Source organism: Typopeltis vanoorti, chromosome 19, assembly GCF_054136105.1.
Source record: "Typopeltis vanoorti isolate ZY-2024b chromosome 19, IOZ_Tvanoo_1.0, whole genome shotgun sequence".
NCBI lineage: Eukaryota > Metazoa > Arthropoda > Arachnida > Uropygi > Thelyphonidae > Typopeltis > Typopeltis vanoorti.
This window is the reverse complement of record NC_143567.1, coordinates 61,445,148-61,458,290: the sequence shown is the minus strand read 5'-3', so window position 1 is coordinate 61,458,290 and position 13,143 is coordinate 61,445,148. Positions and strand designations below refer to the sequence as shown.

General features: G+C 39.1%; 1 protein-coding gene across 1 annotated transcript in view; it reads right to left on the bottom strand.

Moving 5' to 3' along the window:
• LOC150096168 (protein dissatisfaction-like) overlaps positions 1-9,564 on the bottom strand; it is a 58,162-nt gene extending 48,598 nt beyond the window's left edge. The window contains exons 1-2 of the mRNA XM_090409627.1: positions 9,441-9,564; positions 4,956-5,164 (exon numbers count right to left, since the gene is read on the bottom strand). Of these exons, the coding sequence (XP_090265753.1) occupies positions 4,956-5,164; positions 9,441-9,564 (333 nt within the window). The remainder of the gene's footprint in view (positions 1-4,955; positions 5,165-9,440) is intronic.
• Between the last annotated feature and the right edge of the window lie 3,579 nt (positions 9,565-13,143).

Here is a 13,143-nt window from a genome sequence, read left to right as displayed (position 1 = left end):
CTAATAATCAATGGTAAAAATTACAATTCATCTATGATCGATTACTGTATTAATAATTTGTTTTATATAGTACACTTTTAGGAAAGATAAAAAAACGAATGCAAAGTGAATGCTTAATAAATTCTTGTACCTACATTAGTTACTGTAATTTTTTTATCAAAAGAAGTTATCAACGGTGAGTTGAACAGTTTTAGTTTCTTGTCGGTATAAATTATACGATAACAAGCAAAATGACTCTCTAAACCTCGGCAAACAAGCAATAAAACATAAAGAAAAAAACACTGCAAATATAACACATGGTACAAATTAAGTGGATATTGAATCCAACATTATTTCATAGCCGAATATAGAAATTACAAGAGTTTCGTGCCGAATATATAGAAACTAAAAGTTTCGGCGGATGCAAGCATAAGCAACCTTATAGGCAACTCGTAGTAAAGGTGGAGTAAGCAGATCACTTTCCTTAGTATTTCCCATATTGTAAAACATCTCCTAGAGGAGATGGATGATAAATAAGCCTGTGGCTCTCTATTTTAGTAATACATGATGCGGTTAGCCTAGTGGCTTTGCGCTCCGCAACTATATGCCTGGGGAAGGAGTGTCCGAGGTTCGATTCCCGTTGCCGACGTGAGGAACTTAAGGATCTTCCTCAGCCATAGCCAAGTTAGCCGGTCTTGGGCGTGGACAGCAGGCAATCGGTCCCGTGAACACACACGGATCTACAGCCATAAATACTTAACCCCCCATGAGGGGGTTCAACTCGCCCCAATAGGGACGGGGGAGAAAAAAGGAGGAAACTCCATATGAATAAATAAATAAAGTTACAATCTAGAAATTATTGAACAAAGAATAAAAAAACAACAACTAAACCATACTATACTGACATCGGAGGTCGCGGTATCTCTCAGATAAAATTTACTGTCAAATATCACCAACCTTCACATAACATGTGTTAAACCAAACTGACAGCAAAAAACAGTGCGGAATATTACTCATAGCATATGAATGCGCAGCTATTCATGACTTCCAAGCTATACACTGAATTGTGTAAGAATATTTGTATTAAACATTTTGCATGTATCTGTCAGATCAGCTGCGAGCTCCGCAGGGTTAAAGGCGCGTTAATCAAAACTCTTGCCGCATATATCAAGGGATTGTCGCAATTAATTTAGCCACTTTAATCAAAACCGCATTAAGCAAGGGATACCTGTATTGTAGCAATTGTAGCATTCGTGTTACGGGTATCAGGGCTCCAAGAAGCCTCGTAGCTCAGTCGGACGAAGCCGACTGAGCTACGAAGTGAGTATCTGGTTGGAAACACCTGGGTTCGATTCCCGTCTAAGGCTGAGTTAGCCGGGTTTTTTTAAGAAGGTTTTTTTTTTTTTACTCAGAAACTCGGGTTTTTCTTTCGTTCCTAAGAACAGGCAAACCGGCCCGTTAACACACATGGATTTACAGTCATAAAGTACATACTTAATCCCTCATTAGGAGGGTTCAACCAGTCCAAAGGGACGGTTGAGGAAAGGGGGAATCCCCAAACGAATAAGATAAGAAGGGCTCCAAGAGATTCTCAGGAAAAACCTCCCTCATACCCTCTCATCTCCCGCCTGTTTGCGTTAAGCCATGATGAATTCGGGGTGATGCCTCTCCCCAGATTTTCGCCTAACCTCCACTTTTCGTTCACACGACATAACTGGAAACGAAAATTATGTCGTTATCAGTTATGCTGTGACGCAGAAATCGTCGAAGCATGCTTTAGCATAGGTACCTTGAATTGACGCATACTTTGGAGGCCCATACACATGAAGGTACATTGGACTGTTGCCCCGGGAAACACGACAGTTGTTCCGCTGGTTAAATTTCATGGCCAGCCGTTCTTCCACAATTTTTCGTCTAATCTATGGGCTTGCACTAGCCCTGCGTCTTCACCACGAGCATCGATGAACATTCGGCACATTGACCAGTCAACTGCTGTTCTTCCCAGTGTCATTCCACTGCTCGAACACCTTAATTACAGTCCACCGAGTAAAAAAGCCTCCACTATTAGCAGTTTCCTGGACACCGTCACCCTTCAATCGGTACCCTACAGTCATGACTTCTTCCTTTTTTTTTTTTTTCAAGTCCGTCAGATTACGTACGTCACATACCACTAGTGTCATGTATATTGGCTTTCACGTGATACGAATGCCACCTGGTGGTGTGGAATGATCGATTATGAAGTAACGAGGATAGTCACAATATTTTGCCTAATCTATGAATTATTACAGTTCATCACAAATATCAAAATCAAAACTAAAGTGGACAAATCGTAGTACAAAAAAAAAAAAAAAAAAAAGCTCCCAGACAAGTAGCTTTTGTGTGCTTAGAGTAAATGATTCTAACAGGAACTTACAAGTTCCAAGATAACGAAAGAAAAGCCTGGTTGATGGCATATTTTGTCTCTAACTTGAATAAAATGACATAAAATAATCATACGATTATTATTATTATTATTATTATTATTATTATTATTATTATTATTATTATTATTATTATAAAATGACATGCCACATAAGTAGAAAAGTATAACTCCCGGTGAGTCAAGTTGGAAAGCTTACGAAAGTATTAATTCTTATCTACATAGCACCAAGTAGATATGCCTTATATGAAAAACAAAAATAAATAAATAATAAAACTTTATACTGAAGTTATCTCTCTCTCTCTCTCTCTCTCTCTTACATGCATCAAGAATGTCATTTGACATTAGAAATGTTCCAGTGGATTATTGTTAGGGCTGTTTCCTAGTGATAGCATGATTTCGTTTCGGAAGCTTGGATTTGTCATCCGAAAAGCAGAGAGAGAGAGAGAGAGACAGATAGAGAGATAACAGCCAGTATACGTACGCACTTAAGAAACATAACATGCATGTTGAAATCTCAATATGGAAGTCAAACATAACACGCCGACTAAGTGGTCAGCGTGTTATCGTTTAACTTGTTATTCAACCAATTTCAATCGTAAGCCTCCTCCTTGTTAGCCACAAAAGAGTTATTGTGTAATATATATGAGAGTATTTTTGTGTCTCATTAGGATTTGCAGTAGAAATAAATATTTACGTCGTACAACTACAAAGAACCTCGTGGCTCAGTCGCGAGGATATCACGATGCTTGACCTTTGTTCGAAATGACTTGTATTCGAATTCCGTTTTGGCACTCAAAGAACCTGGAGGGCTTTTAAATTTCTTTTCATCTCGCAGAATACACAAACTGGCTGGACAACATAGTGAATTAACAGACAGCGGTCTGCTTTGCCGAGCGGTTAGCGTATCCGCTTTCCAGTCAAGAGGCTACGGGTACGAATCCCGCAATGACCATTGTTGTTTGTGATTGTTCTACTAACTCTGTGTGGAAAGCGCATCTACAACCCTACCACTTCTTGTAGCACAAGGCTTTACTCCCAAAATCCTATGGAAGTGACCATATTAACGTCTACGGATGTAAAATGTGAATAACTAACTAGAAATAAGGTCGATCCTATTCTATTTCATTTGATTTGTCTTTGAAAGCTCTGGTGGTGTGGTGTGGTGTGGTATGGACTTGACAATACAGCGTCAACTATGTTGACAACAACCACAAAAAAAAAAAAAAAAAAGAATTTTAAAGAAATAATCAAAATAAGAGATGATTTTAAACAATCGCATGCACAATTTACTAAAATAAAGAGCCATTGAGCCGGCGATGCAAAATTATATAAATCAAGTGCATATTAAATCCAGCATTAATTCAATGCCGAATAGAGAAACTATAAAAGTTTCGAATGAAATTTGACCACAGAGGAGCTTACGGGAATACACTCACCGGCATTTCCGATTCGCCCTATCGCAGATCTTATAGAAGACAAAAATCACGTCAATATTCTGGCGATGTGACTTTTAAGTCGGTTTCAAAATCAAAAATAAATGCTTGATACTAAATGACAGCACGAAACAAGAAGACTTAAATTTTTTCAGGTAAAAAGTGAAACTGAACAATTTTTCATGTCATGAAATATTGTATCAAGTATTAAAATAATGCTTATGAACCCAAAGTTTATCATAAACTACTTTTGGTACTATTGTGTTAAACCTGAATGATTTTGAAGAGGAAATTAATGCTCTCTCTTTTGTTTTAATAAAAATAGATGGGTTTGTGGTAACAAGATGGATGCAATAGAAAGAAAATGAATACGTAGAGATTGCTGTAATCAAAATATGATGCATATATATTGCCGAAATGGAGAGAAATAATTTTTCCAGGGTTTATCTTTCTTTCAATTAACATAAAGAATTTAACACTCTTTATGTTAAGCCACATAAAGAATGGTTTGCAATACTAAATATCTAACATATCGAAACACTCTTAGTCGTTTGCATACGCTTAGTTCGAGACTCGCAATAACAAGTAAGTTGTCATATTTTTATCACCTTAAAATCTGTCTGCTTTTCTAAGAATGGCGATCAGTTTTGCAAGCTGAAGACTGCGTTATCAAGCAGACAAGTTGACAAGAACTCAATGTAGATCGTATAGGCATTTGTCATTCAGCACGTTTCCTAATAAGAAAGTTTTCTTTGACACCAAACTCCCGTTCTCTTCTGACAGTGAGAGATCGCAAAACGACTGCGATTAATTCCCGTGTTTGATCCTAATGGGTTATTCGAATTGCCCACATCGATCTTTTCATTCGGCATTGGGTCGACCATTGGCTGAGTCACAAAGACACCTCGGATGGGATTACAAGGGAAACATCTTGTTACCCAGCTAATCCGGGGGATAGATTTAATTCTGTGGCACGTATGAATGACTTTCGGCAATTTAGTTCGTGTTGGAAAAACATGACGCGGGACACCCGTCTGTCTCACTAAGGGAACATACCAGTAAAACGGGGGTGGGAGGAGGGATCGACATCATTAAGATTAGGACAAACGAAACTCGCTTACCTGATCCCCTTTGGACAGGGTCTGGAAGGTGGGAAGACACTTCACCCATCGAATCAGCATGAAGAGAAGACGGGCGGTGACCTCTTGAACGGATTCCCGGGGTCCACCCATGACCATGCCTGGCAGCGACGCACCTCCGAACGGATGAATCCCCGCCCCGATCGACGGTCTCATTGCCGCTATGCTGATGCTACTCTCGGGGCCGGAGGCTGGGCAAGAGGCGGGGATTAGCGAGGGACATATGAAGGACGGCGGAGGCGGAAGGGCAGGGATCGCTGAATGGGGGGGGGGTGGGGGGGGGGGGGGGTGGGGGGGGGGGGGGGTGGGGGGGGGGGGGGGTGGGGGGGGGGGGGGGTGGGGGGGGGGGGGGGTGGGGGGGGGGGGGGGTGGGGGGGGGGGGGGGTGGGGGGGGGGGGGGGTGGGGGGGGGGGGGGGTGGGGGGGGGGGGGGGTGGGGGGGGGGGGGGGTGGGGGGGGGGGGGGGTGGGGGGGGGGGGGGGTGGGGGGGGGGGGGGGTGGGGGGGGGGGGGGGTGGGGGGGGGGGGGGGTGGGGGGGGGGGGGGGTGGGGGGGGGGGGGGGTGGGGGGGGGGGGGGGTGGGGGGGGGGGGGGGTGGGGGGGGGGGGGGGTGGGGGGGGGGGGGGGTGGGGGGGGGGGGGGGTGGGGGGGGGGGGGGGTGGGGGGGGGGGGGGGTGGGGGGGGGGGGGGGTGGGGGGGGGGGGGGGTGGGGGGGGGGGGGGGTGGGGGGGGGGGGGGGTGGGGGGGGGGGGGGGTGGGGGGGGGTTCATTTGAAATACTCTTGTCTCATATCGAACTTCCTTCTAACATGACTCCCCCGAATTTTCTTTTGAATTAAGATCGTGACTCTGAGTCCACAATAAGCCATTGACGAAACCAGTTGTCCAATCCTAAAATTCATACATTTTCTAAAATTCATACATTTTCATTGTCAACAGTTGATTTGGAATTACCAACAAAGCAGTTAACACTATGAACCCAGTATACGTCAATTAATTGTGTATGTCCAGTTCTCCAGAATTAAGGAGAACTAGACATCGCTATGATGCCCAGCTCCCCTTAGTTTTCAAGAGCTAGACATCTGAGTGATTCTATTCTCATGGATCTCAAGATCGCTTATATGTCCTGTTTTGTTCGGCAACTCGTGATCTCTCCTTCCACTTGCATGTGATATTGCATGCGGTCGTGTTCAGGAAGTTAAACCTTTCATGGCCATCTCACTCAGATTTTACATCTGACGTACAACCACTGGGACATGTTTAAACACGTTCTCCGCGGCGAACTCTCATTTCTCCTCATATTTACATGTCATGTATTACGCGTAGTTATCCCAATACTTTTGGAGGCGATGTGTATATGTTTAGCTAAACATAAATTTACTATCTGCCCTCTCTGTGTAAATCTGGTCTGTGATAATGATATTGTTTAATTTGGTACAGGAGATTAACAACCAACGCAGTATTATCTGTTACTATCTAACTGTTGCATGTCAAAAATAAAAGATGAGGAGATAACCACAACATTTGCGAAATAAAGAACAAGAAAGAATTATAAGTGAAAGATATATCGGCGAAAGTAAAAGTCTTGCTCGAATACAAATTAAAATATACCATCATGATATGAAGTCCTGTAAACAAAATGATATCCTTTTATCTCGGACTGATATCCTGGTGGCTCCGTAGTAGATGTATGCCTTTTTGGTTGGTGTTGTTGATGATCACCGTCTTGGTTACTTCGACGAGTATATCCTATCTGATAATGCACGTGATCTCTGGTTGGTTTGTCTGCACGCAGATTATCCGGTTTCGTACAAAAGTGGGAATTATTTCACGGAAATTTCAGTTTTTCTGCCTGTAATTTTCTCCTATACATAGGATAAGAATACCTCCTACCGCTATGGTATCAGAATGAATCCCACTAATAATTTAACATTACAAAACATCATATCAAAGCATTAAGTACACAGTGGATTTCTATAGTTCTACGGATCTTTTTAATATTCTGTCAAATTTCAATATTCCTTGTTGATTCCTCCGTGCTCCACTAAGGGAAGGAAATGTGTGAGCAATTATCAGAAGCATTGCTCAAAGAAATTCAAATAAAGCAGGAAATAAATCGGCTTGTGTAGAAGACTTAAAACAGAAAGAGCGGAGGACGAGGTTGTAAACATGTAAATCTATATTTGCACAGATACAATGACATAGTCATACACCGACTTATAATCAATCACATCCGCACACTGCTCCGTCAGATTCGCTGTTGTAGTGTGGTCACCAATGACTGGAACCTCCAGAAAGAGAAAAAATATAGACTACGGAAGTGAAAGAAACCTGAATCCAGGATACGAGAAAGAGAAAGTGAAAGAGAGAGAGAGAGAGAGAGAGAGAGAGAGAGCTATGAGTTCATATCTTGAACATACCATGAAAACTAATGAATATTAAAACTATATGAAAGTACAGTTAATGGAATAACTAGCTTAGCATTTACAGTATATGTAGAAATAAGCACTAAATCTGCATTTAAACCAGACTTCACTATCTGTTAATAATACCAGATAAGTCTTATAGCAACAACGATACATGGATGCAGTTTTGCTTCAATTTTAAAAGCAGATGTCTGTCTCAAATTATTCATGTGGTTATATCGTAATAATTCCCTTTATTTAAATATTTTATGTAGAATGAAACCTTAACTGGAGTTATTATTATAACTGATATTTCTTCACGTTTTAAACTTAGTAATCTGTCACAGACAAGTAACTTAACGCCTCATAAACCTACGTCTGTCATAGGATAACTAATTCTATCTTCACATTGTCGTATCATAATCAGGTGTGTTCTCTATCGTTTCTATTTATGTTGTAATCATCGTATCTGCTGTTTAAATTCATTTTCATTTATTAAGATTTCTCGGTTATTTTATTATTTTTTTCTGTCTCGAATCACAGCGCAGTCCGTAAGTCATTGACAATTTACACACACACACACACTGAAAATAATTCGTTCAACTTATTCGGTACTATTTTAATGAGCAACAACTACTGCTAGAGCGAAGTAATTGGATGGATCAAAGTTTAATTCCGTTCTTGGGGTTTTGTTCCATCTAATATCCATAAACCATTTGGGTCGTTGGCAGTGACGATTGCCTTAGGCATGAAATGATTTTCTTTTTTTTCCCTCTATTCCCCCCCCCCCCCCCACCATGTTACGCTCGCCTCGGTTGTGTCAGCAAGCCAAACAGTGGGAGAGAGAAAGAGAGAGATGAGTTTGAAAAGGACGTAGCGAGAAAGAGAGAACGGCATTCACACACACAGAAATATCGGATAATCTCGTCCGCTTGCAGTAAAAGAGTTCGTAGAATGAGTTGTTTATTTATCCACCCCGTCCTGATGCTTGACATTTGCTTTATGCAGAAACGATTCTGTTGCGTGTTCACCTCTTCGTATGATTGCATACTTCGCAGTTGTGTTTCTTGTTATAAATGTCATGTTTTTTTTTTACTCTGTGCATTGCTTTATATTTCATTGTCTCAGTTATTTTTTTTTTATTAATATAGTCTAATTTTGGTTTTCGAACCTATGGTTGTAGCACAGCTTTATTTCCTATTTTTATTTTTAATTGTATATTTCCTGTTTTTATCTTTAATTGTACATTTCCCTGTTTCATTTATTAATTTTGCCATTTGCCATTTTTATCTTTAATTGTATATTTCCTTGTTTCATTTATCAATGTTGCCATGACTCCATTCTATTTCGAATACGAAATTGATTATAAAATATTCCTACTTCCTTTTCACTGACAAATAATTCCGTAGTACAGTATAAAAACTTGCAAAACTTTTATATACATTTACGAATAATTGCTTCTAATATTGCAAAATAAGAAATACAAATGTGAATGTAACAAGTTTAGATACTCATTATGAACATATGAAGACCGCTTTTAACGTCATATGTACTTTTTGCGAACAATAGTTGCAATTGGTATGTACAATAATATTTTTTTTTTCATTGGCAATGACAATCATTGTAATATTCGGTATAGTTTAACTTAGATATTTTTTGTGCTGTTTTATAGATTTATATAAAAATATATAGTTTATAAAAATATACTTTTATGTAAAATAAAATTCAAACTACAATTTTATTTAAAATGTATATAAAATCCTTAAAAGTTTTAAAATTTATTAGAATTTTCTAATACACCTTTTTTAATTTTTAAAAATAATAATTAAAATTTAAATGATAACTTTTAGTGTGCATGTTTTTAGAATCGGGATCACAATCATATTATTTTAATAAAATAATGTTTCAGGTAACTTAATGTCGTTTTATTGTTAGTGCAACCATTCTCTTTACGCTTCCAAAGAAGGTCATTTCGTTTCCAAATATTAACTATTTAATCATACTAAGAAGCATTAAAATAAAATCATAGCAAAGAGTTAAAAAAAAAAAAAAAAGACTAACTCACCGTCACAGCTATAGATGCCGTAATGTTTTCCTGAGCTTCTGTCTCCACATACTCGGCATGGAATGTCTAGCAGCCGGTCCTCTGGCCACAAGTAGAAGTTCATTCTTAGATCAATTAAGGCCATATTAACTGTCTCTTACCCGTTAACAGAATCATGCTACTTGACACACACACACACAAACAACAGCAATATCACACAAAGACAACATGCTAAGCATGCAACAACAGGAGACATGCTACCAAGAATCGAAACGTCTCACTCGTGCGTCTGCTTTGCAATGATTGGAACACGAAACATCGAACATAATTGGGGTTAACATGGGCATCGTTTAGCCGCACGTGATTGTGGTGTGTCACGGCACCCATCATTCCTGACAAGAAATCATTGTGACTTTAGGTTTACACATTATCCGAGGTTATTTAGGAGCGAAACTATAATAAATGTTTATTTACAAAATGAAGCCTTGAAAGGGATGCAGGCGATGTGCCGTGTTTAAGTGGCATGTGATATCCTTCGTTATCTTAATTAATGATTTTATTTTAATTTAATAAAAGTACTAAATAAAGCAGTGTTGTGTGTAAATGCAATAGTTTGTGGTGAAATGATTTTGTGTGAACTTCAAGCAGAGGTTATACGTGACCGTTTATTGTTTTTATTTTATTTGATTAATGCAGTAATTCTTTAATAAATCATACGTGTATCATTTAAAATGATTGAATTTGACCATCTGAAACCTTCAAGGCATGGAATACGGGACGTTTGCCAACTGGAGTTTGACTCCTTGAACGAAGTCAAATTGCCAATGGCAATAGGTTAAAAAAAAAAAAACTCAGAAATGCAATAAGGTAAAAACAGTTATACATTGTATACGTAATCTATAAATTTCAAAAAAATATATAATTTTTATACACGATTAGTGCATAAAATGTTTAATATGTATGTTGAAAAAAATATTTTTTTTACTGCAACACTCAGCAGTAATTTAAACGAAATGCTTATAAACCATTTCATTTTTTCTTGTCAATAAATATAAATAATGCGTTCTAGTTCATACGGATTCAGAGACCTGTATATGTGAATGGATAATAAAAGTCATTTTTAGGACTTCAAGGGTCAAATGGCAATGCTGTATCCAATGGAGTTTTAACTGAGGTCGGCTATTGCTGTTACCCAGCTATGACTAGAGCTTTTTAGCTCAATAACACCCCACTCACACAGATATTCTTAATTCAGATGAAGGGATAAAGAGTCAAGGACTCAGTCCATCTCCCAGTTCTTTTAAGAACTACGGATCCAGAAGGTGTTGTGTACTTTTGGACACCATATTCTTGGATGGCAATGCTGTAGCCAATGAAGTTCTAACCGAGCCTCGGCTATTGCTGTTACCCTCCTGCCATGATCAGAGCTTTAATAGCTCAATGGAACCTTATCCCTACACTGTCCTCTACAGATAACGGGGAAGATGAAAAGCATTCTTGTTTCGCCCCTCTGAATCCGTCCGTATCCTTATAAGGATAAGGACAGATTCAGAAAATACGTAAAGTGACATTTTATAATTATTATGTGATTTTTCTTGATTGTTTGATTTAAGTAAACGGTGTCGGATTTAGAGTATACGGGATCCTGGCGCAAATAGTTCTCTGTTTAATTTCATTTGTTCAGAACAACTGCGCCAGAGTTTATCTGACTTTGCAGATAGCAATCAAACTCCCAGCGAATCTCAATAGAGAATTCAGGTTTGTTAAGATTGGGGAAAAAATATACTGCAATCGTTTGAATCCAGATTTACATTAAAGATACGAAACCAGAATGTGGGATAATGAAGTAGCTATAGATTCTTCATGTCTCACTCCACTGTGCACACTGCCGGAGAATGTAATAATGATGCCAAGCATGTTCACATAGCATAGATTAGTTTGTTTATAGCTTGAAGAAGAAGACAACAAAATCCGAAACAATGGTTAAATGTCAAGCATTTAACCACTGTTTCGGATTGCATTCTTAAAGTCATGCTGCATTTCTAGTAGATGAAGACGATCTTTATTTTCGGGACTGATAAACCAACTTATCAAGCGCACATCGGATTGTTTCTTTCGACCAAAAGGGTTTTGATAAAGGAGATAGCAGCACAAAGTTTATTATCTCATCGCCGAAAGTCTTGAACAACATAATCGCAACAGGATGGTTGCTTAATTTTTATCTAGGATATTTTTCGAACATTAGACTTGTGAATGCAGGTCTACTAGAGGTATTCAAACTTTGCTAGTTCTAGAACTGCCTCCAAAAAAAAAAAAAAAAAAAAACCTACATTTCTGGTGAAGAGAATGTCAACCAAAGATATGCACTATAACTCATGACTTTCTCATAAGATAGCCTTACAGTTGTCATGATTTGTCTCCACATGCAACATCGAGACAAATGAGGATAAAGGTGGTTAAAACATTCGAGAGATATCTGTACATAAACAAAACATAAGAAATAACAATAAAACAATTATTATCGATTATTTATCAAATGAGCGACAACTTCGAAATGAACTCAACAAATGAACCTCAATTTAAAATGTGTTAAGAACAGTTCTATCGCTTCCCTCCTTTATGTAGGACTCCATTTGCTGTAAAGGGAACTTTAATGGATTAGGTGAAAGGTCACCGGATTTATGTTGTATATCTGACATTCAGTTATGAATGTCTGTGCAGATTTAGGTAAAATTGTACTGATTTTATATTATTCAGCAGAGTTCAGGGCAATTCTGGAATGTCAAATGGACAAATGTCAAAACAATCTGTCTTGGCAGGTAAATCATACAACAGCGAAAATAGGGAACTGAATGACTAAAAGGCCACACCGAACCCCGGCAAAATCGATCTGATAATGTCAACAAAACAGACGCTCCAATTTACATGACATAATTGAAACGTTTCATGCGACATCAGGGAGTCACCTCACTGGTATAAAGCGTTGGATTTGTGTTCCGTAGGAACCTTTGGCTCCAACAACGTTCTCAATAGCCACTCATCAACTCTGCCAGTTGGCTATAATCGCGCTGATTATAGACACATGGAAATGTCAAACGAGATGGTGTATGACTGCTCCGATTTGAAAAATATTGACGGCAAAGTAGCGGAGGTCGAAACAACGAATAAAATAAGAAACACAACAGAACCATCCTCTGTTTTCCCGTGATAATTATGTGTTTACTGCAATACGATGATAGCGGAGTTGGTATTCTCAACAGATCGCTAGCCCAGTAGCCTTTTACGAGTCAAAGGTTAAACTGAATTATCCACGGGGCCGCACTGATATTTATGAATGTAAAGCGAAACACGGTAAGGTTGCAGGGCTCGCTTAACTTGCAAAAATCAATCAAAAGGCTGGGAAAGACAGAAAGGGGGAGGAGAGCACTGTAGTCATGATCTTTCCCTGTAGGGCAAGGCTCTCTGTTGTCTTCCTAGCATAAAATATGTGCTATAAATTATGCTAGCCCGTTGAATGTATTCATTAGCCATTGATAACGAAGAACAGCTTGCGCCGTGTACGGGGAGAGCGTCGTCACGCTCACCGTTGCGGTAAGTAACGCAAGGAACGCAGAAAATACTCTACCTAGGCATTCCGTAGCTTCAAGGAAATGTTATATGAAGTAATCGAAGAATTAAGTATAAAATTAAGTGTAAGTATAATATAGCAACTCGTTTTCATATA